Below are 23,987 nucleotides of genomic sequence, written 5' to 3'. Positions count from 1 at the left end.
TGAGGCACTCTTGTGCTTTGAGTTAAAAGCTAAAATCAACATGCTAACATGCTCACAGTGTCAATACTAATAATGTTTAGCATTCGATCTTTACCGTTGTCATTTGGTGCATTAGCATGCTAACATTTTCTAGTTAATGTTGAATACAAAGTATAGCCTAAGAAGATGGGTGTGGTCATAAACCAAAGGAAAAAGTTTACATTTTATTTTAATTTGACAAATTAAAGACTTCATTGATGATGACGTGAAGTCACATGAAGTTTCTTCAATTCATCCCGTGACTGTTCCATGTCAATCTGACAAATCGAGCAAATTTAAAACGTCTCCTTGAGCTCTGGGAACTGGTGATGAGCACTTCTTACTTTTTTTTGGACATATTATAGATGAAAGGATTAAAGGTCCAGTGTGTAAGATTTAGGGGGATTTATTGGAAAAATATGCCAGAAACTAAATAAAATACTCTGTGTTTTCATTTGTGTATAATCGCCTGAAAATATTAATAGTTGTGCTTCTGATACTTTGGAATGAGCTGTTCATTTCTACAGATGGTATGAGTTCTCTTCCATGGAGCCGTGTTGAACCGCCATATTTCTACAGTAGCCCAGAATGGACAAACTGAACACTGGCTCTAGATATGGCCTTTTGTGTTTGCAAGTTTCATGGCCATTGTATATTCTCCTAGACGCGTGGAAGGGGAGGGTGAGATGAGGTGTTGTCAATCTGCAAGCTCACTGCTACATGCACTAAATACTACACACTGCTCCTTTAATTTATTAGGTGGAAAATGAATTTAACAATTAACTGACACCACCTTTTCTCAAATTTATCTTTACCTATGTACATGTGAATTGGCTTTCTGTCAAAATGGTTAAAACACATAAATAGTTGAAGAATTCTTAGTTGATGCCGCTGCCTCTCCCTGCTCTCCATGTCCATTCTTTCTATCTCTCTCTAGTGCTGAAACGATTAGTAGATGAACATGAAGTTAATCTATGACAATTTGGATAACTCCCCCATTTATCAGGCAATTTGTCCAACATCAGCTGGTTACAACTTCTGAAATGTGAAGATTTGCTCTTTTTCTCTGTTTTATATCAATGGAAATTGACTAACAATGCAGTTTGAAGACGTCACTTGGGGTTTCTGGAAACTTGGTATGAGCAGTTTTCACAAATTTCTTGACATTTTATAGAATAATGGATTAAAAAGTTGATCTGAAAAGTGAATGAATACTTGATATTGAAATTGAATATAAGAGTCATCTGTGCCAACATTAGATATGAAGACTTCTTTGCCGTGATCACTGTCTCACTGTCTCTTACTGTCTCTGTATCAAAGCTCCACATACATACATGTACAGCTTTATATCTGTTCATACTTTCATCGCCACTGTTCTCCCAGCACCGTTCATTGTCTTTGATGCCATGAATAGACTTCAAAGAGTCCCTGATGATGAAGCCATCTGCCCCCGTCTCCCCTGCCCTGGCCTCCATCCATTATGTCCACAATACTTTGTTTGAGTACCAGGCTCCAATAGCCAGCAACACCACATTGCAAACACCTTTTTTTTTTGTTTCAATTATTGGCTGGCGAGATTCAACTTGCTGCGCCATGGGTCAGCGAGTACAAATAAGCTGACCTCAGGCCCTGGGACATCTCGTTTTATATAGACCAATTGTAGTATGTGATCTGTTTTGGATGCTCCCATGACAGTTAGCCTACAGTGCTGGTGTCTTTGGCAGATGGTGCTGTTTTGAACACGATTTAACCTTCTATTTTTTTGTTTCAGTGTTTGCCATACAGACTGCAATATCAGAAGGGGCACCATATCAGAGCTTATCCTTGAACTGCCCCCTGTCCAGTGCGCCCGCAGTCATTTAGTTGTCTTAAGAGAGACTTTAACTGCAGCTCTCAAATAGAGCCTGATTTGTACAGGGTTTTTGGGGCCAATGCTGATACCAATATTAGCAAGTAAAGATATAATAATATACAGACTATAGAACATATGCATAAACACAAATTTTTTCAGACCAGTACACAATGAATGCCTTATAGACCGGTACCATCTCTAATTCCTCCAATGTGTTTAACACTTGTGACAAAGACATGTAGAGTGAGGTTATTGTACAGTTTAACAATAAAATGTGTTGTCTAAAATGATATCAGGGCACTGAAACAGATTTAGATGTATATAAAACAGTCCTTACTAGTGCTAACAAATAAAAACAATCTGCATGTTGTTCTGTAAGAACAAGTTATCCTTGTTATTGTTCTGAAGTGATTCTTACATTCTACAACTGTAAACGTGTAGCCTATAGATTGAATGAAGACAAAGGTTTAAATATTTCATCAACTAAAATGTGCATATACGTCTACACCTCAGCACCTTTTCCTGTAAATTTTTGCCTGTGGTTAGTCTTGAGTCTCAGCTAGCTATGGATGCCAAAGAGAATTCGTCATTTGCGGCTTCAGACATATTGCTTTTTTCCTTTTTGGCCTAAAATGGCTGTTTTGATAGCAAAGGCTGCAGATCCCAAAGCACTTTTCAAAACACAGTTACAAAGTGCTTAACAGAACAAGACTAAATGGTTCGCACAGACCAAGTAGAAACAATGCAAACATAACAATAAAAAATACAGCAATATAAAATATGGGATCCAATAAAACAGAATGTACTTGAAATGGTAAAATACAAGTGATAAAAGAGAGATAAAACTTAGACAAACAAGGGATTTACTTTAAAAAGCTGTTTTATAAAAAGTAATATACAGTATAGCTTGATATAGGTCAATATAGGGCTGATAATATTAATCAACCGATTTATCGACTGGGCTCTACCCTCGAACATACTGTATGTAGTTCAACATCAAACATTACTTTTATCTGTGTCACAGATAAAATTCAGTTCTGAATTCTGTTTTTTTAATTTCACTATCAAAGACCTCACTGCGTCGTGTTTCATATCGTCATCCAGTTTTTATGAGGGGTCAGTATGCTCTAATATAGACCTGTAGAGTCTGTGCACTCACAATTTGTGATTTGGACCCCCCGCTACTTCTTCTGATCATTTGATTGTCATGCTCAGCCACACTTGGCTGCACCACTGAGCGGCACAGACCACCATCAGTGCCTAAAAGAAAAGATGGCAAGCAATTAGAAACCAGTCTGTAGTTGGGGAGAGCGAAACGTCACAGCAGGCATTATGGGAGATTCACCGAAGATGCGTGCTCCAGCATATGATCCCTGCATAACAACAGACACTGGGCGCATTTTAATTAGCTCTTGCCGTGACATCGCAGCATGTGTGATCTCAAACACTGCTGGGATTTTCAGTTGGATACTAATCTAGACGAGCTTCTACTTTCCTCGGGAGCAAATGTTGATCTTTCTATTGGGATGTCTGGGTTTTTTTAATGGTGTTATCATTGTGTTGACTTTGTTTTTCCCTGTGGAACTAAGTGGTGTCAGGTTTTGGCGCTTTTTTAAAACATAACACACGCAAAATGTAAATTCACTCTTTTTTTTCTGAACTACATGAGGTGAAACATCGAAACCAGACCCCTATTACATTTCATGCAATTACAAGGGACAGACAGAAGTAATATATTTCTGTGTCTGGGTTGTACGTCTTAGGAAGTTTGACTCATTCCCCAGTGTAAACATGCTGGCACCTTATGAGTTTCAGCTGAGGAATGGGAAAGGAGCTGCAAAAATTGCCAAAAAAAGAACTGAGCCAGGCTGTCAGTGGGCTAGGAGGAGCAATTATCATATTGCTCAAATCCGCCAGCTCTTCTCAGATCAAGAGTATTTGCATTGCGCTAAGGAGAGTGAAGAGGGTCAAACTGTTCTCACCAGGCACACTTCAGGACTCCCCCTGTGGGCAGAGGTGCTCAGATGTAAAAAGTCAAAGGAGTGGAGGAATGGAAATAGCTTCAGGGTACAGGGAAAGTTGAAAGCTCACCAATAATGTGGTCTGCTGCCCCCGTGAAACAAACAGGAGCTCTTTCTTTTTGAAAATATGAAGAGTTATTTGAATACCCACTTCTTAGTGTCACTCTAACAATGCACTTATTGATACAGCGCACTTTCCTAAAACTCAAAGCTCTTTACACAAAAGGCGAGGAAATGACTGGGGGTATAAGCTGGGAGAATATTGAATTCTGCTGAGGTCGCCATAAGACAGCTTGCTTTGTATTTGCATGAGGGGATCCACAGCGCTGTAGGAGAGTGACACAGAATTCAAAAACTTTGCTCCATCTAATTTATAATCATAACTTATTTAACTTTAGGGCTTGTTTTGCTGAACTCATGATGTCCCCAACTGTTATAATAGGGCCCCAGATTTTCTAACAGTGGGGCTTTAGCATCGATCAACTGCTGAGTTTGGGCTTTTTCATGGAGTGCTTTCTCTCAGTGTCTCTTGATGCATTTGAAACAGGCCAAGTCAACTGATGCCTTTTCTGTGCCGTGTATTAATTCAGAGGCATTTATTTTTAATGGTAATGCACTGACGTAAAGGCTGTATAAAGGTATGAGAAGGAATTGCAGTATGCCCTTTTAGGACCATAAAGGGTTTCTAGGCATGTTGTCATAGGAGAATCCTTTTTGGTTCCTGGTAGAACCTTCCTTAAACATTTCACTTGAAACCCTTTTCCACCAAATTAGTTCTGATTCCTGAACCACTTTCATGCAGGATTCTTGAAACCTTGCATGCCAGCCCCCAATTTCCACCAGTTTTGAGTGGAACCATTGTAATCAAGCACGTCATCATCTGAGAGCACTGCAAAATGCACAACAACCTGTAGAACATGACACACCAACTTTGGTCCCCAAAGAAAATCCACTACTTTTTGGTTCCAGCCGGGATGCAGTTTTCCAGGTCAGTAACCAGCTCATTTTGGGCCTCAAACGGCCCTGGGTCCAGAGTTCTACCTCAAATCCGACATAAAGGATTGATGCTAGAACCATCTATGAACGGTTCTGTGGTGTAATAGCTCCATCCAGAACCCTCTAAGCTTTTTACATGGAATTGTCTTTGTTCTGGTTCCTTCATCTAATTTTGAACCATTCTGACCATTTCCACCAAAAATAAATTGGTTTGGAAGCAGAAAAGTTGCTTCCCAGCTGGAACCAAAAATGGCAGGGTTCTTGGGAATCGACATGTGCATGTCCAATTATGCATTCCATTCATCTTGTACATTCAAAGTTGGAGCTGGGCATGACATTACTTCTGAGTTGATTGCGTTCCAATACAACAAGTTGAAAAAAAAAGCTATTTTTGTGCCTGATAACAATGCATTCCACGATATTTATACATACAAACACTGGATACTGGATTTTGAGGTCGGGGCTGATGAGATTTCCCCAACTTTCTAATGTGGAAATCCAACTTCAGGGTGCACTTCAGTTGAAATTTCCAACTGGGAACTTGAAAATTCCAACTTCTCAATTCAAATGGAAGGGACCAATATTCTACAGATCGTTGTGCATTGTGCAGTGTCTCCTGTTGATGATGATCCTTGATTACATGGTTCCACTCAAAACTAGTGGAAACATGAGCTGGTTCACTAGATAGCACCAAGGTTCCAAGTTTCTCAAACAAAACTAGTGCAAGAGCCAGAGCTAATTTGGTTGAAAGGGTCGAGCTGGGGTTCCTATCCAGAACCTTTCCATCTTCTAAAGATCTAACAAAGATTTGAGTGGAACCATTGTAATCATGGATGTCACCAATAGCAGGCATTGCACAATGTACAACAACCTGTAGAATACACATCACTTTGGTTCCCAAGGATCAAACCTGCTATTTGTTGGGTCCACTTCAGAAACAACTTTTCAGGTCCCAAACATTTTTTGGTGAAAATGCTAACAATGATTCGAAATTAGGTGCTTAAACCGGAACAGGGCCAGTTCCATGTTTCATGGAAAAGGAATGCCAAAGTGTTCCACCAGAACCATTTTTATGTTAGAGCAAAGAGACTGCTTGACAAACTCCTCTTGACAAACCCCTCCAGCACCTCCAGAAAGGCTTCTTAATCGAACACAATAGAATCATTAGTCTTACAAAGACCCTTTGACAACCCCTTTCTCCAAAACCTGGTTCTTCAGGAGCAAGTGGTTCTTGGTAGAACCTGAACCCCTTTTTCTCTTATTTCTAAGAGTCTGGCTGCAGACTTTTTTCCGAGAAAGAGGTTGGTGAAAGGAACACACACACACACACACACACACACACACACACACACACACACACACACACACACACACAGTCTTTGAGTTTCAGGGTAGCTAATTTATTTCTGCCACTCTGAACAGTAACACCCCGAGCAAAACAGAGAATCTGAAACTCCTCTGATAAACTTTTTGCTGCATGTGAATTTCTGTCCATGTCATCCTCTAGCCCTGAGCTCCCACAAAAAAGAGCCTCTGGAATAGGGCGCCATTATCAGGTTTTGGGCCACCCACCCTTTCATTTCTTTTCTCCCGTCTATTTGGAAAATGACCAAACTTCAAGCTGTCGTAACCTCGGGCTGGAGTCGTCACGGGTAAAACCCCGCAGCTAGAGCGGCACAGCGACAATCTCCCAAGATAGCACCCAATCCCCATCCCTCCATGCAGCGATATCCCTGTTCCATCTGATGCTATCTGTGTAAAATGGGATGTTATCAGTATCCAAGATGATGCCACACCATACAGTGTGGAGATATTGGATTCTAATTCATAGTCTCCCCTGCCTAGACAGAGATATGTGAGGCTCTGCAGGCAAAGCCAGTACATCTGTGCCTTACTTAGGATGAGGGATTGAATGAAGCTTTATGCTCCGTAGTTCTGGCTGTGCGGCCCCCAGGCCAGAGTTGTCACACTACCTGTTCATGCTGTATGCTTTAATGAGGACAGGAGAGGGAGATGATGGAGAGTCAATTACAACCTCATGTTGGAGAGTAACACTATTTCACCTTTCATTACACCTCAATGCCATGGGCTAACTGGGTCTCATCAGTTAGTGAAAGGTACTCATGCTGAGAGGGCCACACTCAGGTCAGTCTTGTGTGGAACGGAGTAAAGAGGAAGATTTTTAGCTCTCAAGTCCACCTTTGTACCATGAGATTTCACACAAGTCTGTATGTTTTATTAAATAAACAATATTGTCAAGAACACAAGGTAATATAGCAAACATGCACACAATAACATCATTTTAATCAACTCAATTCTATAAATAGCTGCCTTTATTCACAGAATATAATTTGAAACAGGCTCACATTAGACAGGCCTTTATTTCTAATTTCCGCTGTTTTATAGCATTATTTGATTATACTCTGTAAGAGGCGTGTTATCTGCTCCAGGAAGTCACTTTGCCCGACCAGCGTTGTTGCTATTCATGCACTTCCTTCAAACTAATATGGGCTTTTAATAAAACAAGTTGGTCAGGACTTCTTTTTGCAGAGAAAAATGCTGATTAAATTCAAATTATTTCTAGTCACTTCCAGCTTTGTCGTGCATCAGTGTTACTGACAACAGGTGGAATTGACCCATGGCCATTTTTAAATTGTATGTAAGTTTGCTTGAATAAAATATTTAAGTCCCTCAGTCTTTGAATTCACCTAAAAGTGTGTTTTGAAGAACAACTTGTTGAATTTATCCCTATATAGAGTGCCATTCTACAACTGTTTGTGATAGAGCTATGTCATATGTCATACTGTAGTCTAACCATCAATATGGATAAAAGACAGAGGGTTATGCATGTAAATCAGGCATAGACTTTTTTAAAATTCTCTAAAGTACACACTATAAATACTCAAAGCACAGCACATAGAACATATTGTAGCCTATATACTCTATAGAATAGTTTAACCTTTATGATCAAAGTGACAACATGTAGTCATGAAAGAGCAAGTGGGACACAGTGGTGCGCTGCTGCCTGTAGTATTCCTTTAATATTAAAAAAAATTGTCTCCAATCGTATGAAGTGTGGATGTGTGTTTTTTTTTGTTTTTTTAAAAATTTAGATTTTTTTGTTTGGTTAGAAACAGCTGAAGAGCAGACAGGAAAAGGGGGTAGAGAGAGTGCAAACGCAGCAAAGGGCCACAGAGGGCTGATAGTCTCAGTACTTAGGGCGCATGTTCCACCAGCTGAGCTACAGGAGCGGCCCAACTATGGTGTGTTTTGAAGAATAAGAATTGTTAAAATGCTGCTGGTGTGGTGGTAGAATGATGCTCCGATTGGGCCGTTCCCTATTGTTAAAAATCACCAGCTGCTTGTAAATTGTGAGTAAATGCAACATGTTGGTGGTTTAGGTATTTAATGACACCTGGTGGTTCTAGTGTTAAGCAAATGTCAAGACATTTTCACTCTAAAAGCCTTCCAGTGGTTCAGAGGCCATAATACTTCTGTTTGCTGGTTGGCTTTTAATTTGAAAAACATGTGGGAAGTGATAAGTGTCACTGACAGCTTTACTATCATCGAAAGCAACGGAAAAGCAATTGGAAATAATTAGTGAATGAAAGCACTATTCCTTTTGAAAGAACCGACAGGTGTACTAATGAAATAAGTGCTGTGGAAATATATGTATATATATATATATATATATATATATATATATATTTATATATATATATATATATATATATTTATATATTTATATATATATATAAATAATGCTAAATTTTCTATGTGAGCTATTTGAGTAAAGGTCATGCAGTTGCACCCCTTCAGGGTTTCTTCAGGGTTTCTTACCAGTCCAGTGTTAGTGACACTCTTTTTTTTTTTTTTACCAGCCTTTTAATTTTGAATACTGACTTTTACTTGAAAAATTACTGTATCATCTTGAGTCATACTATATTTTTTTTACCTTCTAATCAAAGCTGTGTTGGACCCCTCAGTCCCTCACATATAAACTACAACAGAAGATGAACACTTAACATCAAATCCAGAAGTGTAGTCATTTCTGCCTTTTGTTCTTTCTCCAGATTCGATGGACCAAGACAGCCGGCAGTGTGTCGGACCGCTTCCAGGACTCAAGTGTGTTCAACGAGACGTTGCACATTGCAAAGATCCTGAGGACCCAGGGAGGTCGCTACTACTGCAAGGCTGAGAACGGCCTGGGATCTCCTGCCATCAAGTCCATCAGGGTGGACGTCTACTGTAAGTGTGACACACGTGGCTCCAAATTGGACTTGGTGCGTCATTGATATTTGCCATTTGTTATTTAAAGTGGAAAGCAAGGCTAAGATTTGACAAACATAATAGCCCACTATTGTTTCAAAGTAGTAAGGTTCCAACTGTTTTGTTTCTCGTTACTTCTTTGTTCTGTCTGTGTGGAGTTTGAATTTTCCCTTTGTTTTATGTGTTTCTTCTTGGTTTACAAAGACATCCAAGTGAGTCAGAGCGAAAATATTAAATTACCCAGAGGTGTGACTATCAGAGTCTGAATCTGTGTTTCTGTGAGAATAACTGACCACAGTGTCACTTTGTCTTCTTCCTAATTCTCTGTTAGGAGAAATTCCAGATGGCCATGACCCTCAAAAAGTTTCTATTTACAGATGTGGTTATGCAACAAAGTTAGTCTCTTAGGAGTGTAGTAAAACGTAGTATAGCACAGCTGCCAGCACAGTTTTAGCATTTAAATACTTACCAGTAAATATGCTTTAGTATTAAATCAGTTTAAAGCTGTAGGAAAGACATTATTATGTGAAATGAAACAAGTTGTTTTCTAAAATTGCCCAGAATTAGTTAAATTTCTCAAATACAGACAAATCTAACTGTGAACACAGACAGCTGCAGCACAGACGATTAGTGCTGATCAGTGTGTAGCAACATGCAACATTATAGCCCAGCACGTTTTAATGTTTCTGCTGTAAATGACTGTAGTTATTTGGAGTCAGAGCATCCAGAGAGACCCCCGCGCTCTCCTGTGAATGTTTATTAAGCTAAAAGGCTTTTATTATCCTGACACAGCTATTGACTGTAAGTGCAACCTCTCTATCTTTAAAGTATCTGTACGACAAATGGCGGAGGCTCATTAGCATTCATCAAAGAAAACAGTGACTTAGTGTTATTGTTTTTATTGATTCGGCATTGATTGTCCTATTTCACCTCCTGAGTGGTCGAACAGTGGCGAGACGGGGGAGTTTCTGCCCTTTCATCACGGCCGGACCCTCAGACAATCTCCAACAAGTGGGACTTAACATCCAATGAGTACACTCTTAGAAATATAGGTTCCAGAGGGTTTTTCCTGAGTGGCTGAAGTTCTACCCAGAACCATTTGCTTCTAAAGAACCCTTTTTTAAAAAAAAAAAAAAAAGAAAGAAAAGAAAGAAAGAGTTCATCATGAGTCCATTGCAAGACTTGGGTTCCATTAAGAGCCTTTTTTTCCTCCAAGAACCCTTTTGGATGAAAGAGTTCCTGAAGGATTGTTGAAGGTGTGTTAAAAGACGTTGTCTCAGTTTAAACAATGGTAATAGATCGTTAAAATGTCAGATGGCTTTGCTTCATCATGCAAGAGACCCTTAGAAAATATTTTTTTTAGATCCCCCTGAATGGGTTCTACAATGTATATGAAACCCTTGGAATATCCAGAAAGATGGAGAGAAAGATAAAATCCTCAGAATATACAAAGGTTCTCTGTGGTACTCCCTCAGTGTGTTCTAGATAACACCCTTGGAAGATAAAAAGACTCTCAGTGGAACCCCGTTGTTGGGCTCTTGTTGACACTACAAAGGTGGAAAGGTTTTAGATTGAACTTCCAGAGAGGGTTCTGGGTGGAACCATTACACCATAGAGGGATTCTCTTTAGAACCTCTTACAGGGGGTTCTGGTGAAGGTTAAGGTTCCAAGTCAGACCTTTATAAAATGCACCATAGATCAGGAACAAGCCAAAGAACCCTTATGGTTCTGGTTAGCACTTTTATTTAAGAGTGAACATCTTTTTAATTTGTTAAATGTGTCAATTTTAAGTGATAAAGGGTTTTTAGCAGAACTTCCTGGGTGTGTTCTTGTTAGCTAGTAGTTAGTTATGTTGAATTTTAGGTAGAACCCTCTGAAAGGCTTCCAAGTGGAATCTTTATAAAATGTTCTAACAGGAACCAAAAGGGGTTCCCCTTTGGGGACTAGTTAAAAAACCCAGTATGTTTCTAGTTAGCAATTTTATTTCAAAGACTGAACAGATGTTTTGTAATCAGCTGCATTAAGGCCAGTTTTACTCATCTACAAAATTATTTCAACTTCAAAAAATCCGACTGAGATACATTTAAAAGCATGTTTCTGGTGTCTTTGAAAAGATCTCTAAGCTGCCTTGTGAATTTTTCGGTTCCTTGCTCCCTCAATCACACTCAATCCCTGCTTCCGTTTTCATGCGAAGCTGCAAAGTAAAAAAAAAATGCTATATCTTTGAAAATTGATGACCTGTCTGCCCTTAATTTGTTGCCAAACATCCAATTTACAGTCACAGAGGAAAGAAAGAGGTAGTGGAGCAGAACATTTTTGCACTAAACAAGATGCACTTGAGCCCTCTCCAGTCCATGACACCTTCCCAGTAAAACCTACATTCATTTGATGCATTTCAGAGCGGTAACGCCGGCCTCGCTCTGCAGTTTGTGTGAGTAACACTCAGGCAGTTATGGGCTTCTGCTCTCCTCTCCTCTGCCCATATTTTCTTTGCTTTCTCTGGCTCATTCTTGCCCCTCGGTGTGTGAGCCACATCCTTGTATCTGTTTATTTGGACTGACACGGGCAGAGGTTGTGGAATTGAAACTTGTTTAGAAAGCTTGTGGAAGGCCTTAGCGGAGCAGCAGAGCAGAGGCTGACTGCGTCTCAGCAGCTGACAGTCAGAGCCTTGTTCCCTCTGTGCACCATTTCACCTTTGCTGCACTAAAGAGCTGGAGGGGCAGATGTGCAAATGAAGCCAGAAAACTCACCAGAAACAGACCTGAGGATAATCAGTGTGTGGATCCTCGATGAGTTTCATCATACTTTAAAAGGCTGTCTGATAATCGTGTATTTGGTGAATTATGACCTTCCAATTGCATCATCAGCTGAGCACAGTTTGTGCAATCAATTAAAATTGCAAATTCCAAAAAAACTGTTTATACATAACAACATCTATCACTACACATGTGAATTGTGCAAAAACTTTTGCGTGAAAAAGAAATCTGTGATGATACTGATGCAATAGCCATGATTATATACGGCTGTAACAGTATGGATTTCTTTCTTACTGTAGTGGCAAAGCAACATATTACCACAGCATGGTGTTTTACCACAACTGCTTAATAATTACGTTTTATTGGACTTTATTGAAGCATACTATCTACTCTAAGTGTATTGTATCTCCTTTAAAGAGAAGGAGAGTGAGCTGCAGACTGCTGGTGCTGCTCAAAGTGGAATCAGTCTGGCAGTAAATATACAGTTTAGGTTACAGTGTATGAATGCTACGGCTTCTCAAGACCAAGAAAGTCTCATAGTTTCCAGACTGCTTGAAATGGGTTAGCCCCAAAGTCAGCTGAGCAAGGAAGGCTAACGTTGAGCTAATGCTAATGGTAGTGTTGGACCTTTACAACACTGACTCTGATGCAATCATATCCCTTTCAGAACCCTTTTAATCCAGCCTTGAACTGCAATATATATATATATATATATTTTGGTGACATAAGTCTATAATGATAGATCTGACACCAATGTCTCTGCTAATGGCTGTTCAGTTAGTAATTAATTAATGTATGCCATAACATTTTGGCTTAAAATTACATTATTAGATATAGGCCTGAGCAATATGGCTTATCTTGATATTCACATTTTCTCTAAAGTAACACACTGTTAGGGCTGGACGATAAGGTCAGAATCAAATATCACAATATTTTTGACTTAATACCACTTCCTCGGTATTGACATAATATCGTATGGGATGACTACTGGTGCTTTCACCACAAAAGATTAAAATATGATGATTTCTTGTTAAATAATCATCAGTAATGACTAAGTGGGTAAAGGCAAATATACAACAGCTAGGACAGTCTGATAAGTTCAGAGCATTATGTATGTGTTAGAGCTACAACAGAACAATCAATTAATCAATAACTATTTTGATAATCAATTAATCAAAAGACTATGCATTAACAATACAAGACTATTAAATATGTGTACTAGAGAATAATACTTTGATAGGTAGATATTTAATAAAACAAAATACAATAATAGCAATATGTAACAATACAGTAGTAATAACATATTATTATATGGTAATATAAGCAACTAACTAATGTAATGTAGTATATTATTGTAATCTATCAATAGGGTCACTTTTCCTTCCCCCTTTTGAAATGCATCAACACAGAGGGTGTGAAAAATGTAGAAAACAACCTTCAAATACTTAATAAATGAAATCAGAATTAATATTAAGCAGATCTTTTTTGCACAGTAGCTTCTCAAATTGTTTCCCTGATAATGTCCTTGCATTTGGCCTTGCAACACACTATGTGTGTACTTCATTAGCTGGCATTGTGTTATGTTGCACATCCAGCAGAAGCACATCATTCCTCCTGAGCAATGTTACAGCTGTCCCCTGGGGGTGAATTTAATTGATGGGCCTCTGCAGTACGTGCTATTTTTAGTGGTTTGCAGCTACGATTTTTAATTAGTATTAAAATTGGTGTTTTGGAGCTGGACCTCCCAACAACAACACCTTGGATTATGTTTGCTGTCTCGTTTAGATATATCTCGCATGCATGTGTCTGTTCATATCACTCTGTTTTATAAAAGAAAAGAAGAAGAAATAACACTGGCAGTTATAATGGATCGCACCATTACTGCAGAGGGAAGATAGTCTACATAACTAAACATGGGGCACCAGCATGTTTTACATCAAGAGGTTTAAAGCCTGAATGATCTTTTTCTTCTTCCTTGGTTTTCTTTTGAGACCATTTATTTGCTTCTGCTTCCTGGAATCAAGGGTCTTGTTTCCAATTTTCAAAATAATCACTAGAGATCTTATTCATATCTGCGCGTGTATTAGATCAAAGTGTGTTTCAGAAATCCTCCCGTCTTCATACAGGAAGCTGCAGCCTGCTTGAGTCAAGGAAATCAAATGAAGGAAATGAGAACGGCTAAATGCAGGCAGACAGACAGACAGAAAGACAGACAGAAAGACAGACAGATGGACGGTAAAAGTTTTCTGTTGAGTTGACTGTGAGCAGCAGATTAAAACAGGAAGGGATAATTAATGGTAATAACTGACCTCTGCAGCCCAGAGGAGCTGATATTAGCTATATAGCCGGCTCAAAGCTAACGTATTTACAAAGCTCAGAAGTCCATCTAAGCACATTTTATACCTGCTGACACTTCAGTTGTGTTTGTCGGCAGTTAGGTCTGTGGGGAAGGTCCTCTGCAAAGTTAATAAAGAACCTTGCCCAACTCCTCCACTGATCGATTTTAAGCTTAAGATGCTCACTTCTTTTTCCTACAGGGGAGTCTTTTCAGTGTTTTTATTTAATTTCAGCTGCATTAATTTCTCTGCAGCATCTAATGTTTCATTGAGTGACTGATCGAGGAGGGCTTAAGAGTTCTGCCGGGGCAGCTTATTGCAGGCTCAGAGTTCACTGACCATGGCGGGCACAATATATCTAAAAGAGATTTGGCAAGGAGGCGATCGGGGGAAAATGTCCACCAACCAAAAAAAACAACAGTTAGGAGAGAGTTCAAGGGCACGAAGCATTCCTTTGTACAGTGAATTTAGAGATCTCTCTCACATTAAAACAAAAAAAGATATAGTTTGAGGACATCAAAAAGTATGGTTGGATAATGGGAGTTATTTTTTATCATAGTTATCCTACGCATCACATGTTTTCCCAGAAGTTCCAGCAACTGGCAAGAAGCTTGTTAAAGCTAGCAGGAAATACACTGCTATCTTGACTTGACTTTGCATTTTGTCCGATACTGTACACCAATCAACTACTAGTGCTTTTAAAAAAAGTAGTTAGTATACTATTAAACCTGTGTGGAAGTGACATGATATCATTGTTGCATGGCTTGATTTATGTTAACTCTTTTTAAAATATACATATGGGAAAGAATGCCAAAAAAGAACATGACTTTGCCATCCTGGAGTAGACAATAACATACACAAAGCTGCCGGATCGCAGATACTGACACCAGCATTTTAAGCTGCAGCATTTTCCGATCAGCCACTGCTGGAACTATTTGGGATAATATAAGTACACAACTCAACAAAATATATAACATAGGTCTAGTGTCATGAGACATTTTAATGCAGAAATGTTACATATTAAAGCTTTAAGTCATTTGGCAATCAAGGACATTCTTTCTCTGCACATTTTCTGGTTCCAGAAGGCTCAAGAGGATTTTCTCTTATTCATTATTTGAATGTGTTTGTTGGTCAAAACAAGCAATTTAAAGACAACACATAGGGCTTGGGAAACCGCAATGGGCATTTTTCTAACAATTTATGGACTAAATGCTTTTGTAATTAAAAAAAATGATTGACATGTTCATCGATACTAGAAGCAATTGTTAGTTGTTAATCTGCTGAATGAATCCACTTCCTTCCTGCTGATAAACAATACTGTTTTTAAGTCAATTATTGGTTGCCAAGTACACTGGTTGTCAAATTAAACCATGAGAGAGTGAAAGAGAATGATTTCAGCTGATGGACAAATGGAAAACGAATTGCTGTGCCTTAAACCTGCTCAGTCCAGGTCAGCATTTACTGCACAGGTCGTGATAAAGGACCACTTTAAAACTCACTTTAAAACGGTCTGAACGAGCCTGGTAAAATAGAATAAATTGAGAACACAGAGATGCAGTGCAGAGAAGAAAAGAAAAAAAAAATCTGCCAAGTTTTCAGGAAAGAAAAAGCACTTTTCACTGTTTGTCCATATGCTAATGCAGGGAAGATGATATTAATGTTGTCTGCCCAGTCAGCCGGTGCCAGTTTGTCAGTAGCTGTGAAATAGCACAAATCAAGTGGTGCATATATTGTGAGAAACAAGCCGCTGGACTGTGGATATCATCTTACTGGAGCTTTTCACACACATCTTCACTCTTCCCTGATATTTCTCACTACATTCCTTCAAAAGACGGATTAGAATAAGACAATAGTCTGCTTTCTCTGTGTTATCTCTGGAAGGACTTACACAGCCCTTACTCCACACTGCTGCTGCACAAGCCAGAGAATTTTAATGAGGATGCCGTGTGTTTGTGTGTGTTTGTCTGAGTCTGAGCTTGAATCTTTTTTTTTTTTTTTTTGGCCACAGCGCCGTTCATCTCGTTTCGAGACGTGTGAATGTGTGTGTCCATTTCTTTGTGTGCTCATGCGTGCGAGAGGAAACAAAAATAGAGGCTGCCCATTGGGTTCAAGCACATGCTTATGCATGAACACACTCTCCACCGGTGAGGTCCTGACTCACACACACATGTCAGAGGCTTAACTTGTCTTGGCATACGCCTCCTCAGCTGTGCAACGCTGTGCAGCAGCATGTGGTGTGAGGCCGACTTGGGGAAGTGTGTGTGCTTTATGTTTGCCTTCCATCGGTGGAGTTCATGAAGGAGCTCAGAGACCAAACAGCAGCTGATGGTGTTTGTTTAGCAGCCATGCTGGCTTTGCTTTATCCAGTCGGTCAGTATAACTGGCGCTTCCTATCTCATCAGGTGTCCAATTCGTGCTGCCCTGCTGCAAGGTGCCTGAGCAAATGTGTGTGCCGAGCAAGAGAAAGCAAGACACAGCGTTTTGGAGAAAAAAAATGTCTCAGAGAAACACAGCATGATGATAAGAATCAACTTTTGACTGAGGCTTATTCAGTTCCCATTAACTCCTGCATCCCCTCATTACTTATATTTGCACTTTGCCCTGGAGAAGCTCATTTAACGTGACTAATTCACTGTATTTGGGTATATGCAGAGAGAAGTGTGTGGGATGGTGATCTCAGGAGAGCCTATTGATTGGAGGGATGAAGCAGGTGCTGGAAGCAGGTTCAATAGGTTGACTTATGACTTAGATTGAAGGAAGACAGAATTATTAACTGCTGGACTGTCTTCAACTCACATAAAGCTTTTATTTTGAAAGTTTCATGGATGAAAAAAAAAACAAAAAACAGATGGTCCACCTATTGGTCCTTGATTTCAGGAAAAGCTACCTAATAGTACTGAATGCATCTGAATCTGCATGCATGCATAAGTCATCCATCTGCCACTATGGCTGCGCAATTAATTGAAAATCACAATATGGCAAAGTGCAATAATGCATTAAGGAAAATAAGTAAAAACGCAAGACAAAACAGCATCGTAATGAAGTACTGAAGTGCTGCAGAGATGTCCTGGCCTACAAATCTTGTTCCTCAGATGTAAACGTGTGTTTTATACAGACTCAAACAAATGTTACATTGTCATGATTTTAATAGGGTTTTTTTTCAATCAAAATTAAAATTGTGTTGCAAAAATTACTTTTCCCACAAATTGTGAATCATAATGAAATTGCTCTTTCTTTCAAATTAATCACAATATGATTTTTTTTTCTATATCATGCACCCTTACCCTCCACTAACCCAAAGTATTATTTTCTCACACACATCTGCCGGTCTCTGTGGGCTATATTACCTTTTAAATTATGTTGACAAGCGCGAGCTGTCAAGGTGATTTCTTTATTGGGTGTCGTATTGAGTATTGAGTGTTGTCTTTATTTTAATGTTTAGAGAGGTGGTTTTCAGTTATTTTTGTTTCAGTGTATCATGTCGCAGGACATTTTAAGTAGTAAAACTAAACACTGGAGTTATAAACTTCACAGAACAGATGAAACTATTCAGAGGAAACCGAATTTAATAATCTATGGAGTTGGGCTGCTATTCATTGTTTCTAAATGCAAACACGGTGTCTCTCTTAAAGGGGAAATACATACTATTTCCCACCCGCTATTAACCAAAATGTTCATTTTTATGACCCAGCCCGCCTGATTGGTGGATTAACTGCAGTGCCGTGGTTGTAACCGCAGTCCATGCATCACTACTACCTAACTATCTGAACCAGCCTTGTCTACATGAGTTGGTTGCTTGGGTTTCTGCAGCGTAAAGACGCGCTATCATAACTGATGATAGCACCCACACTGAAATACTAAAATAGTTTATGTGCTCATTGTGAATGGGGCTTTTTTTTACATAACTCGTAAGCCCGCAAAGTCATTTTAGTTTAGTAGTTCTCTAATGTTAAGCTCCATGGTCTTGGAGGTAGCCCTCATTTACAACTGTAGGCGGTAAGCTAGTTAGCCAGAGAGGCTAATGCTTTCATCTTATGTTAGAGCAGATAAACACACTGTTTAATTCATTGCTTTCAGTTTTGCTCATGTAGTTTTTGGTGGGGCTCAGTTAGTTGAAAAATGCCGTGTGATTTGATAACAAATTTGAATACAATATTTTTTATATAGTCCAATATTGTACATACTGTATATTCCGTCATTGTTTTCATGTTAGTTATGTTATTACTAGTAAAAAAAAAATAGCAAAAGCAGTTTCTCCAGCTGCTCCTGCTCCTTTCAAGTGAGTAATGGTGCCATAATGTGGAATGTAATCCAAGCCAAGGTACCAGGATCGAAATGTTTTGAGCCACAGCCAGCCCTAGTTTTGGTTTTGGAAAGGCTGGGAAAAAAACACCCTTCAAACTCTGTAAATACTGAGTCGCTCTCACTGCAGCCTTATTCACACTGCTTTGACATGTGGAGAATTCCAGCTGTTGTGCATAGTAACTGAGCCGTGATTGGATTGTGGCTGTTTTGAGGGAGGGGTTTTGAAAATGGTCACTGCATGTTTGTTGACTGTAAAACACACAGACGTAAGAAGAATAAAAAAATAAAACAAACGGGTGTGAAATATATGATAAATCTTCTACCACCATCAATTTGAAGCTTATTGTACGCTCTTCAAAATTAAATTCAAGAGTCCTGTGCCAGAAAGGCTGAGGAACGCCATCATGGTATCTCACAATGATGTGCTCCTATGATACGAGATGATGTATTATACAATCTTCTGAAAAGATCCCATAATGTATGTAGACAAAGATATATGTGCAGCGGCTCTTAAGTGCTTTTGGATGTAAATGACCCGGTGTGATGAATGGTGTGATACAGCCACGGTGAGTTATCCGAGCCTTGTTTGAATCAGGACAGAATGAATCAGCACATTATGTGTACATTATGTAAATGTTTGCTGGTTTGGTTAATGGAGGTAAAGCCAGTTCACGACTGCCCATTACTCTTTCAAGGACTCGCTCTTGGGAGGGGCTCGTAATCAGAGTAGTGGAGTCAACCTCATCTCCTGCCTCTGTTTTTCTCCCCATCAGGAGCTTAAAACATGCTACAGTGTGTTTGTGCTGTGTATGCTAATGTGATTATCTTGCGTGGAATTTCGTCCTTATCTGTTTTTGGTTTTTAAACATTTTCTCTCCCGGAGAGGAAAGGCCACAGATGACATACTGACAGCTAGTTATTATTTTTTTATCTTTTTTTTTCACCAGTATTTGTGGACGTGGACAACAATATCCCAATTATGAGATCTGACTATGCAGGATGAATCATGAGGAATAATGATGATATTGATCTCCAGCTCCGCTCATTTATAAAAAAAACAGAAATTTATCAGGAAAAAAAAGTATTTACTAACTGTCTGAGAATGATATGATGTTGTTTGAAGAAGTCTCACGAGGATAGAAGTCTTGAAATCTGAGGCGAAAAATCGTTGTTTAAACAAATATCATGCAGAGCTTTGCTTTGTGTGGTATAACTAAAGAAGACCAAGCAGGCAAGAAAATGAACTAGTTGTTTACTTATCTTTTTTTGAGGGTGATATGTGATGAAGGAAAGAGAATCTGTAATGATTGTATCAAATGAAACATCATACAGATAACTGGAAGCCTGCATTGAAGACATAAAATGTGCTTATTCCTTGCTGAAAATTATCATTTTAAGATCAACCAATCAAATATCATTTAATGTGCTGTTATATGAGGTACTTAACAATCGTCAGTGTACACCCCCAGCATGGAGACGCAGAGAGGAGTACCAGCATGGAAGCTAAAGGATGTACTGCTGTGGACAAGGTCAGCAACAAAATGTATTTTAGCCACTTGAAAAAGGTTCACCTAAAAAAAAACCTATATCAGTCTAAGTGTACACTAGATTTAGAATATTCTCACAGCTTTACCTTACTGTCAAACAGCCTTTTCTGGTGGAAACTGCTGTTTATGTAAGCTGTAAATATTGCTGTTTCCGAACCAACCAAACCCCATAACTGAAATCAGTAATTTTACTTTGTTGGACAGAGAAGTCGGTGGTGTATCACTGCCTCGATCTGTTAGTTTGTTTGTGTTATTTTGTGACTAATGTGAATGCTGTTAAATATCCTTTGGAAATACCAAAGTCACACATTAACACAAACAAACCATCTGGGCTGAGCATTTTCATCTTATATTGCAGTTGTGATATGATTTGTGATATTTTTCATTTAAAAGAGATTATGGTGATTCTTGCAGGGATCTGTACCAAACAAAGATGTTTTCTTAAGTCTGTAGAATATGATGTGTAAACCAGGGCCCTCATTACAGAAAAATAAGTTTCCAAGATAGGAAGAATACAATTTTCTAATAACTGAAGCAATTCATAAACTGATGTGTGTGTCCTATCCTATCTCAGACCTTGTATCTTAACTTAAGATATCCTAATTAGAACTGTAAACTAGATTCTATTGTCTTGTCTATATCTGTTTACAACACCCACAAGACTGCCTGTATCCATGACAACAGCTGTCTCACTTCACTGGCTAGCTAGCTGCTGTAATGGACAAGAAAAAACAGATGCTCGGTTTTTAGTTTAGATGAGTTTGGAGTGTAAGATAGGATTTCTCCTAAATGCAGTTTGGATACATGTTTCTGTAATTCCAAGACCATAGGGAAGTTTCTATAATAAGGCCACAGAACATCTCTGCAGTATGACGATATTCCATTTAAAATGGTATTTTGATACATATTTTGCCTTTGACAAATATTTTCCTTCCGGCAATTTCAATATTGCAGTAGGCGATGTTGTGATTTTGTTAAAATTGTGGTTTGTTTTGCGAGATTAAATGAATGATTTAGACAATAGAGTCTGGTTTATGTGTGTTATATAGAAAATGATGTCTGATGGCAAAGTAAAGTGGTGATAATGTGTTTTTTTTTTTTTTTAAGTAGCTTTTTAAAGTGGCTAAAATACATTTTGTTGCAGACCCAGTCCACAGAAATACATTGCTTAGCTCCATGCTGGTACTCCTCTCTGCTTTTTCAAACTGGGGGCGTGCCAACCAGCATCTGCTGTACGTACTATAATACACTGACTACGGATAAGTACCTCATATAACCCCACTTAAAATAACCTAAACTACCCCATTCATTTGTAATAATGGTCAGAAGGACAGGTCTCTTTATAAATGTATGATTTCTTTGGTGTCAGACATATATCCCGCCTGCTGGTACAGAATGAGGTCACTGTTGGAGAGTCACTGTTTGCCAGGTTGTTTAAATGCCAATTTTATAGTGTCTTTAAAGAAATGCAGCTCGTACATCAGACGTTACGTCAGTGGCCAAACAAGCATCAGCCACCTGGAAGCCAGCCCGCTGTCAAGTACAAGGAGGCTCAATAATGAATGAAATCTTGTTATTTTCTTAGAGACAACAACACAACAGGTGGAAAAGCTCGTATACCAAACACTCCGCTGAGCCACGGAGATACACTTGTTACTTTATTAATATTGCATGAAGATACCGCTAATACCGTTAAAGGCATCACATTTGGAAGAAAATGAGCTGTGTGTGAACTGTGACATTAGAAAAATGCTTTCAAATCATCATTAAGGAAAGCTGTCCAAACCTCAGCTGCTCTTTGTCCAGACCAAACAAAGGAGACGGTCATTAGGCTGGAACCAGAAAAGGACTCCATCATGTCACTGGTGCTTTGCCTCCAACTCTAATGGCGGCTTTCTAGGCGTTGTTGTTTAGATCAGTGCTCTGTGGCCTGTTTGTTTTCTAGGGAGATGAATTAGAGAAGAGATGGGCTGAGGCAGACGCCACTGTCTAAGGGAGAGGATGAAGAGGAGATTCATTACTCCTCATCCCCTAACACACACACACGCAAACACAAACACAGGCACGTGCACACACAGCTGAATTGGGCCTCATTATTTCCTCATCTCCATCACTGGGAGGAAGTGTGGGGTTGCAGGCTCTGCTGTGAGGCTGCTGACGTCTGCCCCTCCATTTATCACACACATTGTCCGCGTGCGCATGCACATACACACATACACACGCGTGCACACACATCGGTCTTGCACACACACCTACAGACGCTCAGTGTTCCTCCAAAGACAGCATAATTGGAAAAGCACTGTCACTGAGGAAGATGGAGGTGCAGCAGTCCTAAGTGGGCTGCAGCCTCCTGCACACAGCTCCAGCTCTTAAAGCAACAGTTTAACCAGCACAGTTAAAGTGCAGGATGACTTCATCTGGCTGGAGGGAAACGTTGCCCACTCTTTGAGCTTATCATCTATTTGCATAGATTTGACTTCAAGGGAAAAGAGAGCAATCAAAAGTCTATATTTAAGCTCTGGAGGTTTGTTTATAGCACACATAAAATGTTTTTTTTAGATCCATACTGCATATTATCTGAATCGTTTTTGTTTTTTAAACATTAGCAGACAGTAGCTTGAGGGGACAGGCCCACTTTCTCCTCCTGCAACACCACACTCTCAGAAACAAGGGTTCTTCCTGAAGGATTGAGGTTCTGCCAAGAACCGTTACCTTCTGAAGACCCCTTTTTGAATATTGGAGGTTTATCAAGGGTTCCATTGAGAACCCTTTCACCCAGAAGAAGGACCCTTTTAAGAGAAAAGAGTTTTTCAAGGATTGTTTAAATTCTTGAAAAACTCTTTCATCAAGTGTTTGTCAAGGGTTTTTTTTGTACCATAATATAAAAGGGTTCTTGGTGGGACCCCCTCTGGCTGTATTCTAGATAAAACCCTTGGAACATGAAAACATCTTCCATAGAACCCCCCCACTGTCTTCTATGTAAAACCCATAGGACTCCCTCAGTATGTTCTAGATAAAACCCTTGGAGTATAAAAAAGTTCTTGTCGGTGATTCTGTTTGGAACCATTCGCAAATGATTCTAGCTATGACTGTTTAAATGGAGTTCTTCCCTTATAAAAGGTTCTACCATGATCCAAAAAGGTTTCTCCTATGGGAGCAAGCCAAAGACCCCTTTATGGCTTCAGTTAACATCTTAATTTCTTAGTGTGTAACAAGACAGTTGTCCTGTATATCCATTCAGACTGCTCTACTACCAACAGTGCAGCCTGCTGTATCATTCACTATCGCTCCATTGACTCCATTCTGCATTGCTACTTTAATTGGCAGTAATTACGCTTAACCAGGCCTGATGACTGTGGCCTCAGAGAGGGAGTTAGTTACCATTTCCTTAATGCTCAATGCATATCATATGGTGGCTTGAGAGAGAAAGAGAGAAGTGGGGTGTGTGTTTGTGTGTGTGTGTGTGTGTGTGTGTGTAAGGGGATGGGGAACTCAAGAAAAGAAGATTTTATAGAGAAAGAGAGAGTAAAGGAGCTTTCTCCACCCTCCCCCAGAAGAAATTTAAGTTCAAGTTAAATCAGGAATGTGGAAATGCTTAATGAATAATTCAGGACTTGTCACACAGCACCACAGAGGCATGCCAAACAGCAGCCATGGCAGGGGTGGTGTGCTGCCCTTTACAAACCTTAACCCAACTTGTCCAAACTCCCCCTCGCCGTGTTCCTGGCAGAGACAAAAGAGTAGTCTTTATAAAGCCCCTGTCTCAAAGGTCTGCCCCTTTACAGTGTATTAAAACAGTTATTTCCACCCCCAGCAGCTGACCCACTGATTAAATTCCTCTTCTAAACTTCTGATATTAAAGCCCGGATAGGGAGTTATAAGTTGTA

At 39.4% G+C, this 23,987-nt stretch overlaps 1 protein-coding gene across 1 annotated transcript in view; it reads left to right on the top strand.

The window, feature by feature from the left end:
- The window catches only part of LOC146314177 (MAM domain-containing glycosylphosphatidylinositol anchor protein 2), a 254,799-nt gene that overhangs the window by 85,724 nt on the left and 145,088 nt on the right, over positions 1 to 23,987 (top strand). Inside the window, exon 3 of the mRNA XM_084737373.1 lies at positions 8,961 to 9,135. Within this exon, the coding sequence (XP_084593499.1) occupies positions 8,961 to 9,135 (175 nt within the window). The remainder of the gene's footprint in view (positions 1 to 8,960; positions 9,136 to 23,987) is intronic.

This window comes from Lutjanus erythropterus, chromosome 15 (genome assembly GCF_056507025.1).
Source record: "Lutjanus erythropterus isolate fLutEry1 chromosome 15, fLutEry1.hap2, whole genome shotgun sequence".
Taxonomy (NCBI): Eukaryota; Metazoa; Chordata; class Actinopteri; order Lutjaniformes; family Lutjanidae; genus Lutjanus; species Lutjanus erythropterus.
Note: the sequence above shows the minus strand (reverse complement) of the source record. Positions and strands in the feature narration are given on the sequence as shown.